The sequence below is a fragment of the Camelus bactrianus genome, chromosome 15 (genome assembly GCF_048773025.1).
Source record: "Camelus bactrianus isolate YW-2024 breed Bactrian camel chromosome 15, ASM4877302v1, whole genome shotgun sequence".
Lineage (NCBI taxonomy): Eukaryota > Metazoa > Chordata > Mammalia > Artiodactyla > Camelidae > Camelus > Camelus bactrianus.
This window is the reverse complement of record NC_133553.1, coordinates 33685444-33706890: the sequence shown is the minus strand read 5'-3', so window position 1 is coordinate 33706890 and position 21447 is coordinate 33685444. Positions and strand designations below refer to the sequence as shown.

Sequence of the window (21447 nt, the reverse complement as noted above, 5' to 3'; positions counted from 1 at the left end):
ACCCAAACCCGTTCTTGCCAGACCTTTTTTTTCCCCAGAGCACCTGAATCTACAGATATTTATGTGGTTGATGTTTCCTGACTTTTAAACATTGCCTGCCATTCTAAATTTAAAAGCCAGTGTTGACCAAGACTTGAGCCAAAAGAAAGCCCACCCACAGACAATGGCCTCTAAGGACAGATGATTTGCAAACACTTTTCTAAACCTTCTTTTCCAGGCCTTGACAATTTAGATCTCACTTAAAATTTACGGCTTTTCTCTCTTGCTAGCTGCAATAGCTAAGGAAGTCTTAAAAAAGTTTAATTTACAATATAAATTCAGTGACTTCACTTAGATTTTCTTTTTTTTTTCACTTAATGATTTCTATGAATATAATTATGCTTAAAAGTTCCATCCAAAGATCCATAAAGCAATTGGTATACCTTTAAATATAGTAATTATTTTTATCAAGTATTACTGAAATTAATACTAAGGAAAGCCATTATAGAACATTCAAGTTCATCAGTATAGAAAAATAAATTGGTAAACTTTACATATAAGATTTGAAAGCATAAAAATTGTTCAAATTGTTAACATTAAAAACAAAGTTAAATGGCAAACAACAAACGGGAGTAATTTCTTTTAGCAAATATAACAAAGGGTTAATAGCCTTGTTTGAAAGAGTTCTTACACAATCAACGAGGAAAACACTAAACTTCCTATAGATAACTAAACAAAAGAAATGACCAGACAATTTACAAAAGAGGACAAATAACTAATTAAAGAACATATGGGGAAATGATTCAACCTCACTAGTAATTAAAGAAATGAAAATTGAAACAACAAACATTGTAATTCCCATTGCAGGCAAGAGTACAAAAAAAAACAAAAAAACAAAAAACCAGTAACCTCCATGCATTGCTGATGGGCAAAATGGAAAATCTTGCTGGCAACCAATTAGTTAACATAAATTAACAGTTCAGTTCTGTTTAAGTAGCTATTGAGCTCCTTCTGTGTGCTAGGCATTGCTGTATGCAGATGACAAAGGCCTACCCTTACTCTTAATGAATGAGTGTGTCCTGTGTGGGAGACAGGTACAGGTAACTCCATCATTAGGAAGTAAGTGGCAGAGACGTCCACAGCGCTTGGCAAATGCAGGATTAAGACAATCGCTCAACCTGGAGAGTTCGGAAGGATTATTTGAAGAAATGACCCTGAGCTGAGTCTTAAAGGGTGATTAGAATGTAGCTGGATGAAGAAGAGCAATGAGAAGGAAGAAAAGAAGGGAAGACAATCTCTGCAAAAAATAGAGCATGAGCAAAGAGACATGGTATCTGCAGGAAGTTTGGAACTGCTGCAGCATCCAGTGTGGAGCAGGAGGCTGCAGAGGGAGCCTGGCCGGCCATAATTTGGTAGCTTAAACTTCAACCCAGAGGCAGCACAAGATATAGAAGCAGGGAAGAGACACAATTAGACATGTATTTTTTAAATCCTGCATAAAAGTCACTGTGGTTTATTTTTCTAACTTAAAAAGTAACAGATGAGGGGAGGAGGGTATAGCTCAAATGGTGGGGCACATGCTTAGAATGCACGAGGTCCTGGGTTCTATCCCCTGTACCTCCTCAAAAAGTAAATAAACCTAATTACCTCCCCCGCCAAAAAAAGTAACAGATGAAAACAAACAACCCAATTAGAAACTGCGCAAAGGACTTGAATAGACACTTCTCCAAAGAAGATGTACAGATGGCCAATAAACACATGAAATGATGCTCAATATCACTAGTCATTAAGGAAATGCAAATCAAAACACAATGAATACCACTTTATACCCATTAATATGGCTATTATTTTTTTAAAAGGAAAATAAAAAATGTTGCTAAGAATGTAGAGAAATTGAAATTGTTGCACATTGCCGAAGGGAATATAAAATGGTGTAATCACCATGGAAAGCAGTTTGGCAATTCCTCAAAAGGTTAAACATAGAATTACCCTATGACCCAGCAGTTTCACTCCTAGGTATATACCCAAAAGAACTGAAAGGAGGGACCCAAACAGATACTCATATACCAGGGTCCATAACAACATTGCTTATAGTAGCCATCATTATTTATAACAGCCCAAATGTCCACCAACAGATGAATAGATAGACAAAATGTGGTATATACACACAATGGAATATTATTCAGCCTTAAGAAGAAATGAAATTCTGACACATGGTACAACATGGATAAACTTTGAAGAAATGCTAAATTAAATAAGCCAGTCATAAAAAGGCAAATACTGTATGATTCTACTTATATGAAGTACCTAGAGCAGTCATATTCATACTGACAGAAAGTAGAATAGAGGTTACCAGGGCTGCAGGAAGTGGGTAATAGGGAGATTGTTTGGGATGATGAAAAAGTTCTGGAATTGGATAGTTGTGATAGTTGAACAGCATTGTGAGTGTACTTAATGCCAATGATTTGTACACTTATGGTTAAAATAGCAAGTAAGTTTCATGTTGGGTATATCTTACTGTAATAAAAAATATTGAAAAAGTAACATGTTTTGGAAAATTCAAAAAAGTATAAAGAAAAATATTCTGCCATCCGGAGTTACCCATTTATCCTGGGGTTAATAATCTTAAGTGTTTTCTCTTTCCAAATATATACTCATAAATTTCTTACACGTATTTTACCATATTGGGTCATCCTATCCATGCTTTTTTGTAACTGCCTTCTCCGTATAATGATAGTGAACATCACAGGTGTTTATACAGCCTGATGGTTAAGGATGTAGTAAGCCCTGGAGAGTTTGTGTCTTGGTTTCACTGCTTACTTGGTACCAGTTGTGTGGCACTGAGAGGTCACCTAATCCTAACCCTCTAAGCTTGTTTCTGAATCTGTACAAAGAAAATGATAATAATGGTACCAAACACATGGGTTCTTGAGGGTTAAATTAGATCCTAAGTAGGCAGAAGCGCAGTGCCTGGTAATCAGTAAAGGAAAGCTGTTGTCATCATTAGTAGGAGTATTTAAAAGAATCCTCACTTATTTTTAAGACAGAATTCTATTAGCTTCATGAAGTACTTCGTCACGTGGATACACCATACATTACTTAACTAATCTCCTATGTCCGGCATTTACCGGTAAATTTATAAATATTTGCTCACATAAATAGTGCTAAGTGACTTTGCAAAGAAATCTTTTTGGATAACTCTATTTTTTCAAAGCAAATTCCTTGAAAGGAAACAGTTGGGTCAAAGAATAAGCACAGTTTAAGGTTTGATACATGTTGGTGGACTGCCACTTCAGAAAGACTACTATTCGGGGGAGCAAGAGAACAACTTTTTCTATAATAGCAAAGAATTGGGAACAACCTAACTGTCTAAACTAAAGAAATAGCTTAAATGTGATGTCCACTTACTGAAATATTATAGAAGTATTTATAAATATGTTTGTAAAGCCTACACAAGAGCATAGAAAATGCTTATGACATAATGTTAAGTGAGAGAGCAAGGGAAAAAAGTATACTTAGTGGAATTATAAATTTAAAAAATTTTATGCATGTGTAGGAACAAAAAACACAAACAAAATACAAAGTTTGAGTAGTAGAATTATAAACAAATTGCTTTCTCTTACTGTTTTTTTCCCAAATTGTGTTTAATGAGAATACACAATGTTTATAACAACAAAATAATAATTTCACTGGGAAAATATGATTTGTCCCTGTATTTGAAGGCTGTTATTGAAATTTAGTTTCAAATTGCAAGTAGATCTTTAAATAAGCACCCATAGTAATGAAGCCCATATTTCAATTTTCTGGTTGAAAATTTTTCAGATACAAGGTCACCTTGAGCCTTATCTATATATTCAAAGACTGTGGTGCTTGGAGATTTCTGCTGTATGGTATTGGAATCAGCAGCAAGATCAGGCAGATATTATTTCCCAAAGGAAATTAATCTAACAGGATTCTGGGAGATACAGTTACATGTTACCCAAAGGAGCCGAGATGCTTTTGTGAGGGCTGTCATCCAGGGAAAGGCTCTAAATCTTCAGTCATTTGTGTGGACCTCCTAGTGGGCCCCTCAGTCTGCACCACCCTGAGCTGATAGGCAGGTTAATTGATATCTCTGAACCTTAGTTTCCTCATCTGAAAATTGGGTATAATAATCACAAAGCTACCTTATCGAGTTGTTGTAAAATCAAATGCAGTAAACATTGTAAAATGTTAACCTAGTGCACAGGACATGTTAGGCACTCATTAAATGTTAGCCATCATTATTGTTACTATCATCTTGTAGTTCACTCTCTGATTTTACAGATAACAGTGAAGCCTGGGGAGATGTGACTTGTACTTTAACAGAAAGAGCCATGAATTTGGAGTAAAATAACCTGGATTGTAGCAGTGATTGAAGCGGTTTCTCATCCAGTGGCCTAGGGCAAGACCCTTGATCCTCAGAGCAGTGCTGCCCAATAGAAATATGAGCCAAAAAATGTAATTTTAGATCTTCTAGAAATCATACTACAAAAAGTAAAAAGAAACAGGTGAACTTAGTTTCAATAATGTATTTTATTTAACTCAATATATCTAATATTATCATTTCCACATTTATCAATATAAAAATTATTCATGAAATATTGGATATTCTTTTTTCTGTAATAAACCTTTGAAATCCAGTGTACATTTTATATTTACAGTACATGTCACTTTGGAGCCTAAATTTTCATCTGAAATATTTGATCTATATTTCATAAAATTTATGGTTGAAAAATTAGATTCACATACCCAAGTTGTTCCAAACGTATTTTTCTAATAATCAAATCAAGTGTCCATTTTTGAATTAATTTTTAAATTAAGTTTAAAGTTTTTAAAATTAAAAAACTTGAATTCAGTTCCTCAGTTTCTTGATCCACATTTCTTGATCCACATCAGTAGCCACATGCCATATTAGACACAGCTACAACTGAGGAAAGCATCTATTTAACCAAGTTGTTATACAACTGTTTGTATGAGAGAGTTTTATAAATCATGAAATGCTGTCCAAATAGATTTCTTCTCCTCCCAAAATCACCCAGCTAGTGAGAGGTGGCACAGGCAACAAAACTTGGGCAGTGTAATTTCCACATATGAACATTTGAAATCTGAACAATATTCATCTTGAGCCTTTTGATTTTTTTAACTGTGATCCACAGTTAAGAAATACATTTTACAAAACAACATGGTAGACAGAAATGTGTGTGTGTGTGTGTATGTGTGTGTACATGTATAGATCAGAAGCCATTATTTCCCAAAGAAAAATTATAATATGGATACTTTATTGTTTTCCTCTTCCTGATCTCCTCCTCCTCTTTCTTCTTCTCCTTTTTATGTAATGCTGGTTGCGGCCCACTAAACTGATTTCATGGCCTACTAATGGGTTACAAACTGCTATTTGAAAAATACTGATCTTAAAGAGTCCAAACTTCCAGGCATTTAAAAAAATTGATTTGTTTTGTGTTGCAAATAATACTCCTGTATAGTCACCAGTCAGTTCAAAAGGGAAAAATGTTCTCCCCAAAATAAATAAGAAGAATGACACTATTTTAGATAAGATACAAGGAAACAAGTGAATTACCCACCTTTTTTGTTACCTGTAATTTCTTTATCCATTCAAGAAATGTTTCTTGAGGGAGCACTGTCCCTGTCATTATGTTAGGCACTGGATAGCTGGCCCAAAATAGACAAGGTTACAGAGCATCAACTATAAAACAGCAGAAACCCTCGCTACAGTGGCTTAGCCAAATAAAGATCTTGGGTGTTGGGTTGTATTTTTCCCATTAGAAGAAGACCAGAGACAGGCAATGGTGCAGATATCCAAAAACAGCATTAGTGACTCAACTCTCATTACCTTTCTATTCCATGTGCTCATGCTTGCCGCTTCATGGTCAGGAGACAGCTGCCACACCTCCAGGCATTATGTCCACATTCTAGGCAACAAGAAGAAAGAAGCAGAGTGAAGTTATCCCCAAATTGTCCAGAACAGAGTTGCCAGATAAAAACAGGATGTCCAGTTAAATGTGAGTTTCAAATAAACAATAAATAATGCTTTTAATATAAGTATGCCCTATGCAATATTTGGGACATATTTATACTGAAAAAAGTATTCATTATTTACCTGAAACTCACATTTAACTGGGTGTCCTGTGTTTTTATGTGCTAATTCTGCAACCCTACGAGCACAATGCTGCTTACATTTCACTGGCCAGAACTGCGTCCTCTCTGGAAGGAAGGCCTATTAAAACCAGTCATTTTTTTTAACTTCCAGTCTCAATAAAAGAAGAAGGCAAGAGAGAAGGAAGTTGGTTGGGGTGCTGAGTGAGCCAACCTGTGGTGTCTGCTACGGGTCAGTTATCCTCTGGCCTTCCTTGTAGGACCATAGTAAGGAATTTGGATTTTAATCTATTGTCAGTGAGAAGCCATTGAAGAATTTAAAACAAGGGAGTGACTAAATTACATTTAAGAAGATGGCTCTGGCTACTGTGTAGAATGTTGGGGGGAGGGGAAGTGGAAAGTGGAAGACCAATTAGAAGAAGCTGGCTCATTCTAGAACCTTTGAGAACTTGGCTTCACCATTTTCCTTTGCCTGGTCTGCCTCAGCTTCCTGCATGTGAGCTTCCTCTTCTAAAAAGCAAAGAGTTGGGCAAGATGGTGTCGTGTTGCTCCGTGCAGCATTCCCAGAGTGGCATGTGGTGATACAGTGGCCTTCCCTTGTTTTGCGCTTTGTGGCTTGGCTGTTTCAATGTTTGCTTCTCCTTCAACAATAGGGTGTCTAAGACCCTCAGCACATGAATGTCAGGTCTTACTATCATGTGGCTGAGATTCTGAGACCCCCACAAGGAAATGGGTCAAAAATTGCTTTTTAAATTTTTAATTAAAAAAATCAATGAACTGCACAAATAGAGTAATAATATCTGCTACCTCTTAGCAAAATTTAAAAAGTAACATGGAAGATTTTTATACTCTGACATCTGGGACTGAAGCAAAAATTGAACAATCTGATTCCAGAGCTAAGAATCTACGAGGAAAAGGGAAAACCTAATTTTGTGCTTCTTTCCCCCCAAAGTGGATTTTGTTGCGGCAAAAGCACTTTGGTCCCCTGACTCCTTTTTGCCCTACCCCACTGCAGCAGACATTTTCCTCTCCTTCCTCCTGCTTCTCATTGAATTAAATCAATTGTTTAGTTTTCATTTGGCTGCTTCTTTCTCCTGCTCATCACATCAAGTGCTGTTCTGTTTTCCTTGAGGATTACCACAGTGAGCTCTTAGGGAAAAGAGGTTTCTCAGCACTTTAGCTTGATTCCTTCTATTTATATGCTTTGCCTTTTATTATCTTTTTTTGCTGACTCCCCAGGACACACATGCAGTATGTAGAGATTTTTAGCCTTTTCCTTTTTTCCTAAATGAAACCCATTGGTTAAAAACAAAAACAAAAACAATAACAAAATGTGTCTCCCCAAAAAAGATTTGTTTTTTTTTAACAGGGTCAGAGATCTAAAAGGGGATCTATATAAACATACACACACAGATATACATATGTAAATATATAGATGTATATGCACATAAAATATATACATATATAGCTATGCATAAACATGCACATGCAAATATATACATATGTATATATTTACTGTAAGTACACACAAGCATAAATATATTTTACCATTTCTAGGGAAATTTTGCCTCAGTTAACTTGGACCCGAGAGATAATTTACAGATTTTCACTAAACGTGCAAATGTACTACTACTTTAGGATACAGCTGAAATCATAGTGTTAAGATTAATAATACTGTTAAGAAAAATCAACTCTCTCTACCTCCCTTGCCTTCCTTAATGAACACACTTGGTGTTTCTAATCATTTGATCTCAAAAACTGATACCATTTCTCTTCAAAGTGCTTTCCAGTGAAGGTGCAGTACAGCAATACATTAAGCCCTAGTGGTGGAGGATAGCAGAGCAAATTCCAAATATTTGACATCACAGCAGAGAGAGGCGGTAAAAGTACACAGGGCTGGGACTGAAGGAGCTGGGTCCTAACGCAGTTCAACTGGCCACTGTGGAATCTAGGCACAGCCCTTCAACTCCCTGGTCTGAATGTCTTCAACTGCAAGGTAAAAAGGTTGAACTAAATGATTCCCAAGAGCTCCAGGTCTTTGAAGTTCTGGATTCCTAAATTATCCCATTTTTAGGCAAAGCATGCCAGTGAAGACAATCCCACATATTCCTTCCTCTAAATTTCAAAACTCTGTACTGAAACCTAAAACCTGAGTTGAGGTTACATTTGGTAGCAGAATTAGAATTTTAAAAATAAACAATAAGGGAGCTCTTTCCATGGTCCTGATTTGTTTTGGGACTTCATAAGACCACATAAACAGAAGAGACCCTAAAATACTGCCAGGTGTTGGGGACCACCCTAAGCCCCCAAGAGTGATTTCCAAAAGATTACTTGTCTGTCTGGATCCCACTTGCCCAAGCCTTAGTCTGTGATTTAGATCTGAGACAGCCAGATAGGTAGGCTTGAGATCATCTGCGGGGCTTAATCCTCAGAGTTTTAGGAGTACAAAGAGAGAAAGTGATGTCTGGGGAAACTGGCCATAGAATATTTGAGCAGAAATATCATTGTAGATCTCTATCATGGGCAGGCAGACACTGGATGTTCCACTATTTTAGACAGGGAGTCTGAAAACCTTACTCCTAATCCCACATCTACTACTATTTTGTGATGTGACCTTGGATAAGTCCTTAGCTTTGCTTCTTGGTTTTCTCCCCAGTACAGCAATGGGGCCACCATGTTTGTTTCTAGCTCTGACATTCTAAAAGTCAGAGTTTTTAGGTATCCTCAGGTAGAGAGAAAAATGCACTAATTCAGAGGAGCCTTTCCAAAAGTATGATTTTGCCATAAGAAGCTTAGTTCTTGAAGAGAGGACAGTTTGAAAGTCATACAAACAGAGAAGATTTATGATTTAAGAGATGATATAGATGTGGACACAGCTATAGATGTATTTCTCACTTCCACACTACATTCATTCTTATCATGATGTTTTTTCCTTTCTTACTTTCTGAAAGTGGTCTCGAGCAGAAATAGAATAGAAGAGGGTTTCAAAGCATATTTCATGGTACATTATACACAATAGCAAGAGTTCTGTGCCCAAAGGAGTTTGGGAAATCTTCATTTTAAATTCCACTCTTGAAGAGTCAAAACTCTTAATGGCATATTAAGATTCTAAGAAGTCCTGCAAGGCAAGAGCCTGTTTACTTTTGTTTAACCCAATAATCTTCAAAATTACTTGGTTATGAGGCTTTCTCATAATGCCTATTAACACCCTGTGGGGCTCGTGTTCTACGGAACATACTCTGGGTGATGTCACAGCATTATTCTCTGATGCTGCACCTAGCGGCTTGTGTCTGCACATTGCACTTTTGTGCATATTCCAGCCCATTAAACTTCTGCTGTTCCTTAGGTCCCACCTAATATGAATGGCATCATGATCAAGTCATAGCTTATACTAATGATTTAATAGTTTAATTGCAATGTAGATAGTTAACCAGTGGTGCCAGAATCATGTGTGATTTTTTGAGATGGAACTCTGTACATGCATTTGTTTATTCATATTCTCACACAAAGAATATGATTAAGAGACTTCTAGTTCAGGATGGTGGACGGAGCACACATTTGTCTTCTTCTCTCCTTCAATCCCACTAAAGTGATAACAAAGGATTCAACAGAGGAAGAAATCCTGAATAACAAACAGAACAGGAGGGGAACCATGAGTGAATTCTAGAACCCAAAGAGGAGATGGAAGATGTAGATGAAGGAAATAAAGTGGCCATAGCTGAGAAGATGCAAAAGGGGATTTAGAGCAGAAGAGGGGGCCCATCTGCTGGAGGCACCACAATAAGTACTGATAAGGGATCCTCTGGAAGGAAGGATGAGAGTCAGGAGGAAAAATGGGATTCCTCTGTGGTGTGATTAACTATTGATCTCCACCCACTTTCAACCCCATTTTTCCAGACGAAAAGGTAACAGGATGCTTAACCACAGGGGGAAGAAACAGGGGGTGCTCCTCTAAAGATTCAAGTGGACTGACAGAACTAGGGCCATTGGTGGGAGCATTTAGGGTTCATGCAGAGGGTGATGTGTCCATGATGCTGGAGTTGGCCACTGCAGCAAGGCCTGCCCCTCACCAGCCTCACCAGGCCAACTCTTACAAGGAGAACAAGCACTAACTAGGTACAGAGAAGTTCCTGTCAGCGCTCCTAGTCTCTCCTGTCTCTGTGTAAGGGGCTGACCCAGGACCACCCTACATATGATAGCCCAGCAGCATGAAAAGGAAATATCTACATAAATTGACACCAGAGAAAACAAAAATAAATAGGTAACAGAAGTTAACTTGAGAGATAAAGCTCTTCAGAAAGAATCAAGACTGAGAAGAGAGAGAATGAAACTATCAGAGAAATAATAAGACACATTTACCAGAGGTGAAAGAAACACGTGTTTTCTAAAAGAGTCGACCAAATGCCACCAAGGAACTTTTATAGAGATCCATTCCTAGATCCATTGTATTGAAATTTCAGCACCTCAGTGTTAAAGAAAGATACTGATGCCTTCCAAAGAGGGAAAAAACCAGACTGACTACAAAGAAATGAATAGTAAAACCAGCCTCAGACGCTGCCTCAGTCACACAGATGCTAGACAACACTAAAGCTGTGCCTTCAAATTTCTGAAGCAAATTTTCCAATTTAGAAACTATAGCCAGAAAATCTATCAACCAAGTGTGAAAATAAAATAAAAATATTGCGGATACTCAAAGTTTTGCAAAGATTCCCCCTGAGGATGGTGAGACTAATGAAAGAGCTCTCGTCAAAAGAAATTCTAGAATGATAGCATTACTGGAGGCCCAGAAAGCAACTGGTACAAATTAAAAACAGGAAATCAACATCTTCAAGAAGACTGGAGAGATTTTTCAGGGAGTATGTTGAAGTGTTAGTGATATGGTGCAAAAGGCAGACAGAAAATAAATAAAATAGAAAAACAATTAGACATTTCTGGAAAAACAAACTGCCCAGGAGAGTCCTGATTCAAATATAAGGCAAATTATAATGTGCCATAATTTTGACAAGTGAAAATGTGAGAGAGAGAGAATGAATACAAATATTCATTTGATCCTGATGCTGGCAACATTCTCCGTGGAGTGGGATGCATTACTGGACCTATAAAGAAGCTTATAAATATAACCCTTGCTCACTACAGGGGAAAAAAAGGACATATAGTTATCAGTATAAAAGCTCTATTTGTTGATTTTCAATGTTTAGCATCAACCTGTAAACAAAACACTAGACTTAATCATTCTTACACAGTTTTGACAATGTACAGGAAAAGCTCAGCTGCCTTGGGAGATGGACATGGATGAGGAAAAGTGCAGAAGAGCAGGAAGACTCACAGCAGCATCTTCCAGGGAGGAGAGTCAGGTGATGCTGGCTAAAGCTGGTGGAACATGTAATAAATTTACCATGCAAAGTTAAAAGGGAAAGTAATAGGAAAGTAAAAAGGGATTTAAAAAATAAAGAATTAGAAGGGGAAGAGTATCATTTTTCTTAATGTACCATCAATGTTAAGGGGCCTAAAATTGTTACACCAACAAATAACACTGTGATCATAATACTTAGAATCATGAAAGCAGTTGCCAAAAGATTAGAAATCTTTAAAAATATTTTTGGGACTTGGTGAGAGGAGCATGATTTAAGGATAGTTTTTTAAAAAATTATTATTACGTGCTATTCTGAACTATTTGATTCCTTGTCGTATGTATAAATTACTTTGATTTTTAAAGTCATTGAGTACCTGCTGTGTGGCAAGCGTTGTGTTCAATACGAGAAATTTAGAAGTGGTACCAGCCTGATAGCAGAAACATCTATAGAAACAAGTGATGCTAAGACTGGAGCCCTTCCTGGGGATGTATTTATGTAAATCAGAAGAGTGGAAGCAGGTCAGGGAATCACATTTTACAGAGTATTTGGCCCATTGACTGAAACTGTTGGTGTACAAGCCTCAGAGAAGTGAATTAGAAGAAGAAGTCTTTAGGATTTAGGGGCTTGGAGACTTGACATGTTTCCTTTAGACTGATCGTATTCTAGGCAGGCAGACAGAATTACTGACAGTTTGGAGCTGTAAGGGTTCTCAGAGAGACTCTATCCAACCTTTTCATTTTACAAACAAAGGAACCTTGGTAGTGACAGAATCAGCACTCAAATTCAGTCCATTTTATTCCAAGTTTAGTGACACATAAAAGGAGCTCCTGACTAAGACACCCCTCAAAGCAGGAAATCAACATTCATCACATTCCTACTAAGGGCCGGGCACTGTACTGGCCACTCCATGCATGTAATTTAATTTAATCTCCACAACAGCCACGTGAGGTAGGCTGCACTCATTATTAAATCTGAGCAAATGAAGGTTTAAAGAGTTTAAATAATTTGTCTAAAGCCTAGAACTGGATAGAGAGAGATCCTGAATATGGAAGAGTCTGTCTGATCTCAAGATTCATGCCATTTGGTTTTTGGCTCATAATTTGAGCCCTGCTATCTAGGATGAGAGTGACACATCCCTGTGCTGGTGACCAGAGGTAAAAATAACAACCATTTCATATTTAATCACTGAATAAATCAACACAATCCAATAATAAGGAAACCATGATCGTGGCACCGTGTAAGCAGGGCTCTTTGATCTGCTTCTCCACCCTCCGTGGCTCACACTGGGGGAAGGTCTGTGAGCTGCCAGGTCATCCTTCTTAATTAGAAGGGACCCCAGAGCCTTCCCTTAGCCCCAAGCTATTCTGAGAAAAATAAACAGGAAACAGGAATGAGGGAGAGGAGAGATAAATTCTCACTAACTTTAAAAGATTTATACTGACAATATCCCAAGGAATTTATGAAATGCATTTTTTCCTTTTATTTTATTTTTGGGGGGTTGAGGAAAGCTGCTGATGAAGAGCTAGCTCTCAACTATAGAGTTTCATTGAGAGTGAAAATACTTTAAGCTCAGTCTCTTATTGACAGTCCAGTTGCACAAAATAAAATTCATATAAACATCATTTCACATATTAGAACTGGAAAAGTAATCTATCTTCCAGTCAGCCTTGAAAGGGTCTCATGGAAGTACTGAATCACAAGGACAGAATTTACATGTGTTTCCACACCCAGGAGGAGGGTAGAGGGGTACAGGAAGCATTCCAAGGCACATCAACTTCAGCTTGCTTCACTCCTTCTGGGAACTTGAGTTTCTCAAGGGTATGTGTGTGTGCGTGTGTGTGTGCTTGCGCGCATGCGTGCACACACGCATGTAATCTTTCTGAGAAGAAGGGAGCCACCTCCTTTATTTTGCCCAACTTTCCACTAACAAAGAACATCAGAGTAGGGTCTCAGACCAGGGTACAGTTGTTGCTCCCTTATATGTGACGTGCGTGGCTTCATCCTAACCCGAGTGTGCCCCCAGAGTGTCTGGAGTAAGACTGCCCCCCAGAGATGCTTCCAGTGCTCTCACCTGCTCTGAACAGATGCACACTAACCTAGTATTGGGAACCCCAGTGGATCCCAGAGTCTGCCTCTAACATGGCACCTTTGCTTACAACGGTAACACACTAAACACATCACATTTGCATTTATCACACCCTTGCCTGTGTGGACTGGTTGTGGAGGATGAGGTTGGGTCATTATTGATCCCCCTCTCCCAGCCATACCAGATTAATCTTCCTGAAACACCACTCTGATGATATCCCTATCCTACTCAAACCTTTTCTGGCTCTCTGTTGTCCACAAAATAAAGTTGAACATCTTCAGCCAGGAATTAAATGTTCTCTGGTTTGGTCCACACCCACCACCCTTCCTTAATTCCCAGCCTTCTCTTCATGTACCCCATTCTGCAGCCAAAGGCCACTACACATTTTCTACATTTCTGCCTTGACTCCTCTTCCTCTCAACTCCTGCACAGCTGTCTCTGCCAGTATCTTTGTTTTCCTCTCCCTTTAAGATCGAACTTAAAGGTCATCTTCTTTTTGACTCTTCCCAACTGAACCTAATGTCTCTTTCATAGTGCCTCTCAAAGTTCTTTATCTGTATGTGTCTTATGACTCTATAACCTCTACTTTTGATTAAAGTTAGTGCAGGTATCTCATCACTCCTACAGGAGTGTTCCTTGAAGCCCAGAACTGTGTCTGGCTCACGTCTGTGTCCCCAGGGTAGAGCCAATGCTTGGGTGTTTGCAGAAAGTCGGCATCCAATAAGTGAAATTTGAGGGCAGAAAGGAGTGAGTAAGAAAATCAGTGAACAAATGGATTTTGTCCAGTACCCATCTCCCTATCTTTCTCCTTTTCCACCCCTCTGAGTTCTGAGATACACAACTTGGCCGCAAGGCACCCTGGTCATATTTTAGGATGAAGAATACAGTGGGACAATGAGAAAGATACAAGGGGAAAGTACTGGTTAGGAGTCCAGAGACCTGGAGTCTGGTCTGAACTTTCAAATTAAGACTTTGGACGAGTCATTTCCTCATTCTAATCTCCAGACTGATTCTCTAGAAAAGCAAGGGCATTATATTAGATGATCTTTAAGTTCTTTCTAATTCTGAGTCTTTGATTCTAATTCCTTTTACCTCTATGCCCTTGACAAGAATATCTCCCCCACTGTAAAACAGGGTAATAATGGAGATTATTTACTGAGAGTTGTAGAGCATTTTTCTAAGGCCCATATGCCATGCTGAAACTTCTCAACAATTACAGAGGATTTGGTTTCCAGTGCTGACCTATGCCCCCAATTCAGCTCCGAAGCAGTCTTGTGCTGACCTCATCCTGATTTTAACTGAAAGTCACATTTATCTACTCCCAGAATATTGTAACTCTCCAAATTTCCGATGCAGTATGTGTCCTCGGAAATGCTTTGTTTCTGGTAGGAATCCCCTTCTCGTTCATCTGCATCATTCTCTACTGTAGGCCACTAGTGCCTTTGCCTACTCAATAAATTGCATTATCTGTAGGAGACTGTTTTGAAGTACCTGGGCAGGGAGTGGTTTGAGAAGACTGAGCACTCATTAGCTGGTTCCCAGAGGAGGAGTTGGGGATCTTGTTGGAATAGGCCTTCACCACAAAAGGAGCAGCATCTAATGGTCCAAAACTTCAATGTGTAAGTGTGGCAAGTAAAATTAACGCATCAGAAGGGATCCCGGGAACAACAAATGGTGCCCTGCTTTTATGCTGACAGTAAGCCCGTGGGTGCAGGCTTCTTGCAGGTCGCTTGGCCTGTGCTACTTGAATTAGGGTTGGCTTGCCCTAGAGGGAAACGCTGCTACAGGCATGGAACCAGGAGGGATTTGTAGGGCTTTCTTTGTGGAGACTAGCTGCAATTCACATGATTAATAGACTCAGGAGCTGAAATGGATCATAAGAGATCATTGAATTTAGTCAACCCCCCCGCCTTTTATAAACAAGGAAACTGAAACCAGAGAAAATTAATGCTTTGCCCAAGATCACTTAGCTGGTAAGCAGCGGAGCAGGAGCCATGATCTTAATTACCATGAAGGTGACCCAAATAAGCCACCCACCTCTCAAGGAAAACCTTGAACTAGTTGTAACTATTTAAGAGCCTAGACCCAACCCATACACTCCTGGAAAATTCTGAATTGTCCAACAGATGTCAGTTGACTCCCAAGTTGGCTTGAATGTGATATGGATAACTCAGGTCAGCTCGGATTTAAACTGACCTGTGGGATGGCCTGAGATTTCCCAGAGTGTCCTGGTTTGTGAGATGTGGAGATACGCTACATGGATGTATATATGATGGAACTGATGTCCTATTTCCACTCTGGGCACATTAATAGGGGGAGGGACTCTCTTTAGGCTGTCCTCCTAGACTAAGAATGTCTTAGCACCTGGGGTGGGTTTCTGACTCTCGTCACTCTTTGAGGATTAGGTAATCCTTCCTATTCTTCTCCTGTTTCTTATGTGGCTTTGTTATTTGTGCCTGTTGGCTGGCAAAGAATCTGTGAGCTGTCATGTCTACTTTAACGTAGAAGACAGTTAAAATCAACGAATTGATTATTTTATAAGGGTGTTTCCTCTCTACCTAAAACTGGGTAAAATGCTCTTCATGCTTACCTCACATAATCCTCACAACCACCCTTTGAAGTAGATGTTTTCATTCTCACTTTATAGATGAATAACCCAAGACTCAAACACATAGAGCTAGTAAGTAGGGGTGCTAGGGTGAGAACCTTGGTCTGCCTGATTATAAAGCCTAAGTCTCGAGTCATTGTCCTCTTGCCTCAGGCTTTACTTTTTCAAAGACCACCTAAAAAAGAGGCAAGAGGGCTATTTAGGTGTGTGAGAAGAAAGTAGGGGAAGCCTCCAGCATTGCTGACTTCGATGCCATTGGCCTTAAAATCCCACCTCAGCGCTGATGCTGGTCCTCCCATCTGGACACAATACAGAGGCCCTTTCCTTGTCTCTTGACAGGCTCCTTCCTCCTCCTCAACACCTCGGCAAACTCCAAGCACACCATCCTGAGCCCGTGGATGAGGAGCAGCAGCGAGCACTGCAGACTGGCCGTCTCCGTGCACAGGCACCTGCAGCCCTCCGGGAGGTACGTCGCCCAGCTGCTGCCCCACAATGAGGCTGGAAGAGAGATCCTCCTGGTACCCACTCCGGGGAAGCATGGGTAAGTCCTTCCCCGTGTCCAACATCCATTATATAAACAGAGATTTGGGTTTTGGCTACAAAGTTTCAGAGTCTGTGACATCTACTTAAAACTCACAATCGTCCTTTAATGGGTAGGGTCCAGATTGAGCCATTACTGCTAATATTCCCTGGGTGCTGTCTCAGGCAGTGATCTGTGGGGCCCTCTGGCTGCCCAGGCTGGCAGTCCTTCCAGAGGCCAGAGGACCAGCTGGCAGAGTGGGCATTTAATGAGTAAGTATTAAAGATATTTCTTTTCCAAAGTCCAGATGGAGCCAAGAAGAAAACAGCCAAGGGGAGTGTTAAAAGGCCAAAATGAAAATAATTTAATATGCAGGAAACTGGATTTTACCAGAAGAACTTTGGCAGGAAGGGAAAGAGCAAACTGTTGTGGCTGCCCGAGCAGGCCCTACGGGAATGTGGGACCCCAGAGCAGAGAAGGTCAGGGATGCGTCAACAGTACCAGTTCAGTAGGGAAACAAGCTTTGTCCTAGAACCTCCAAGGCTTACATAACACAGAAGTCATGCCCAGTACCCATGTCAGTGAGCTCACTTAAGCTTCTAGGACATACTCACTTGCTTACTCAGTGATCCACCAGGCTTCTAGAAGTAGTGACATTGGAAAGCAAACTTGAACAAAGGCATCTCTGTGTCTGCCTCTTTTTTCATTCTGTAAGACCCCAGTTTTGAGGGGCCCCTGTCTGATAATCAACAAGGGTGAGAGATCCTTCTTTGTGGCATGTTTGCTGGAGAAAGACCTCAAAATTCTAGCTAAGCTTAAACTTAACTTCCCTCTAAGAAAATACCCTTCAGAGGGGCTTCATCTGAACAATGATGTTACCCATATCCACCTCCATGGTATGCCGAGTCTGGGATGAGATCTTGCCTACTTCCATTCCAGTAAAGTTGTATGGATTCCTTACTAATTTCTTGAAAGTCTTCACCCCACCCGTCTGCCACTGGCCCGTCTGTAAGTAGTTGCACTTCAAGGAACTATAAGCTGCTACAATCCCAGCAGGAATGAAATCTTGGCTTCAAGAAGGATGCTCTCCTCATACCTAAATTTGTATCCATCTTCTCACCTCTGAAATGTCTTGTTGTACTGGCTGGGAGGGGCCCAATGTGTCTTGCTCTGTTCACCAGAAGTCAGAAATGTCAGGTGTCTGAGATGCCTGCTGTAAGGGATGAGCTGTCTCCTGATGGCCAAGCCTTCCTCCAGCAGGGTCTCCCTTTTCTGTGAGAAGCCCACATGTCAAGGCCTTCCATTCATGGGTGGCGCTGGTGGTGGCCTCTGCTGCAGTGCCATTCTATAGGTGTTTGCCTGATCTCATGAAAAGTTTATTCTGATTTCTGCTTGACATTCGTGTCCCACCAAGCTTGGTAGAGACCAGAGAGTGCTGCCTAGGGCTGTTGGGACTTCAGGCAATCCATCTGTTGAGGTGCTGCCTGGGGTAGGGAGACTCATTGATGCCAAGGGGGAAGTGGAGTTCGGGGTCTCCCTGAAATGCAGGCTGAGGATGTGCAGGTGTGTGAGGGGCAGAGTGCTGCAGGGTTTCAGCACTTCCTAAATAGCAGGGCTTGGTTCCTCCATAGTATGATCAAGAATAGGATCGCTCCTCTCTGTGGCTAGCCATGGGGGCTTGCAAAGAATTTTCCCCTCTTTGTCTTCCTATGCTCATAACTACCAAGTGAGTTTCCATTTAACAGTCAGGAAAACTGAGGCAGAGAGAGGAAATAGGAAGCCTGTTTATAGTAGCCAAAGTTGGACTCCAGGTCTCCCCTTTACTCATTTGTGTCCTTTCCTGGAAATCCATAGTGTCTCAGCAGGAATTCAGGGGGAGAGGACAGGGTTGGGAAAGAGGAAGCGGAATGTGAAGGAACCTTGCACAAACAGATGATCGAGATTCTTTGAATGAATCTAGCCAAGGACCATGTGATGGTAGTCTTCCCTCCACATGTGGTGAGAACAAGGACACCAAGACTGCATGGTGTGGGAGGCCATGAGCTTCCCCTGAGGTGGTCATGGTCACCAGTTTCAGTGTCCATCCCGCTGGCCAATGCATTTTCTTCCCAAGGTGACTCTTCCATCGCCAGAGTTGATCTGCCCCCTGGAGGGTGGGAGCTTGGGCAGGAGAAAGGGAGCAGGGGTGCTGGGCAAGCCCACTGACCTGGTGGTTTTGGTAGGGCTGCCCCTGTGTCTTCAGGTGCTTGGCCTCAGGCCAGGTTCCTAGCATCTTGTGTCAAGCTGTTCTCCCCTAGCCTTGGCAGAGCTGTCTTGGAGTTTGGTGATGAGCAAGAGTGATTCCAATCTAAATTAAAGATGCCTGAGCCAGCCTTCCTCCCTCTAACAAGATCAACATGGTGAGAGTGGAAGGTAGCAGCTGAAAGGGCACTCCTTAGACTGCTCTGCTGCATGGAGGAACTCCGCTGTCTCGGGCATGCTGGCGAGCTGCAGGGCACAGGCGCTTTTCCAACAGTGCAGAGAGCTCATGTGTAGAGTTGGATCCAAGTTGCTCAGCCTCGGTACTGTTGACGTCTGGGGCCGAACAATTCTTTTTGTGGACATTGTCCTGAGCATGGTCCCCGGCTTCCCAGGCCTCTACCTACTAGATGCCAGTAGCATCACCTAATTGACAACAAAAATGTCTCCAGACGTTGCCAAATGTCTCTTGGAGAGCAAAGTTGCCTCACTGAGAACCACTGAAATAAATAGAACATTTTAGAGCTGAGAAGAACCCTGGGATTTACCTGGTTCAACTGTGTCAGTTCCTAGGTGTGGGAACTGAGACCAGGAGAGGTGAGGGACGTGCTCCATGTCACATGATGTGTCAGTGTGGGTAGGCAGGTGTCTTGAGCCTTACATGTACGTGTATGTGCCAACCACCATACTAGGTCCTGGGTGTCACAGATATATAAGGCCCGGTCCCTTGTATGAGTAATAACTATTGTTAACACTAATTACACACTTCCTAGATGTGCTAGCCAATCACTGCTGTGCACTTTACATACATTTTGTTATTAATACTCCACAGCACAGTGAAGCAGGCAGTTATTATCTTCCATTTCACAGATGAGGAAATTCAGTGAAGCCAAATAATTTGTTCAGGGTCACTGGCTAGACAGGGAAGAGGGTGTCTGAAGCTAACCAGCTTGACTTTAGACTATTTTACCCATTGCTGGATGAATTCAATTGGACCACAGTAGTGCAGCAGAAAAATTATTATGCTGTGAATCAAAGCCCTGAATTTAAGTCCTGTTTCACTATTCAATCATCAGTTCAATGACAATCATTTATTGGGTGCTTTGTATTAGGACCATACAGGTGCTAGGGATACAGAAGGCCAGCCTTTAATGGTCCAGGAAAGGATGTTCCATGAATGAGCTCTGTGACTTCATGCAAATTCCATCCCCTCCCAAACCTCAGTTTCCCCATCTGTAAAGTGGGAATGATTATGCCAGCCCTGCTCATGTGGTCATGTGGAGTCAATGCAATTAAGGATGTGAAGAGTTTCGCACACTCTGAGCAGGATGCAAATGTAAGAGGCCATTGCTTAATACCCGAATCTGCTCCATTCTGCTTAGAATTTGGGATCACAAAGGATTGAGACTCCCTGCTCTCTGGTTATACGGTCAGTGCCAGTCTGAAGAATCTTTAGGTTTTGAGAACCTTGGCAGTTTGCCTTGCTGGAAACTTATACCCTTTAGTGTCAGAGATGACCCCAGCAGCCCAGTGATCACCGTGATGAGGCGGGAGACTGAAATCTTGGTGGTGATGACAGTGATGATTACAGATAGGGCTGGCTTCCTCTCAGAACAGAACATGGTGGTTTGGGAACTGCTCCTGGGAAAACAACATTTGGCATTTGTAGTAACAAGGGAGGAAGTTGTCATAACAAAGTCGACTGGGGAGAAGCCTCACTCAGAGGAACAACAAGTCAGAGGCCACCAAGTCCCCCGGAAACCACTGAGTGGTGAGCACACGGTGCAGCATCATGGGAAGTAACAGCCTGCGTGGAGGCACTGGAGACAAGGAAGACAGTCGGGGAATCCCAGCAGCTGCTCCCTTCCTCATTGCCTGGAAGCAGCAGCCTGTGTGAGATCTAAATGACTCACAGAGCGTGAGCGCCCGCGTCTGCCAAGGCAGCCTGGCTTTGCCCGGGGTCTCCCAGGGGACAGCTGCCAATGAGTGCCTGGCCTTCTCATCTGCTCATCTGCCCGGCAGGAGTGGCTACAGGAGCAGGGAAGCAGAGAAATGGGCTGTCACATAGCCCAGCCCCGCTGGCTGCAGAATCCAGCAAGCAGAGGTCATCTTAACTAGAATTAGAGGCCATGAACTGAATGAATATAATAATGCATATTTAATATGAAGAGTTGTGAATTGGCGTAGGAAGATGGCTCACGTTGTACTTAGTACACACTAGATCCTTCTCAGTTCATAATTCATTTAACAGCTAGCGATTGAGCCCCTCTCATGTCATAGATGCTGGGAATACACAGCCAGAGATGACACAGTCACTGCTTTCAAGGAACACCCAGTCCAGTAAGGAAGAAGTGAAAGAGCAACAGCACATGCTTGTGCAGATGTTTTTAAATTAGGGCCCAGAAATTGTGAGAGGCCGAGCTGAGATCACCAGTCAGCAGTGCCAGCACAGGCAGCCCAGCTCCTGCATCTGCCTCCTGCGCAACCCTGCCTTTCGGCTGAAGGCTGTTTCAGAGAAAGCAGTCCA

General features: G+C 41.3%; 1 protein-coding gene across 1 annotated transcript in view; it reads left to right on the top strand.

Moving 5' to 3' along the window:
• The window catches only part of ALK (ALK receptor tyrosine kinase), a 678275-nt gene that overhangs the window by 348998 nt on the left and 307830 nt on the right, over positions 1-21447 (top strand). The window contains exon 4 of the mRNA XM_074341849.1: positions 16502-16703. Within this exon, the coding sequence (XP_074197950.1) occupies positions 16502-16703 (202 nt within the window). The remainder of the gene's footprint in view (positions 1-16501; positions 16704-21447) is intronic.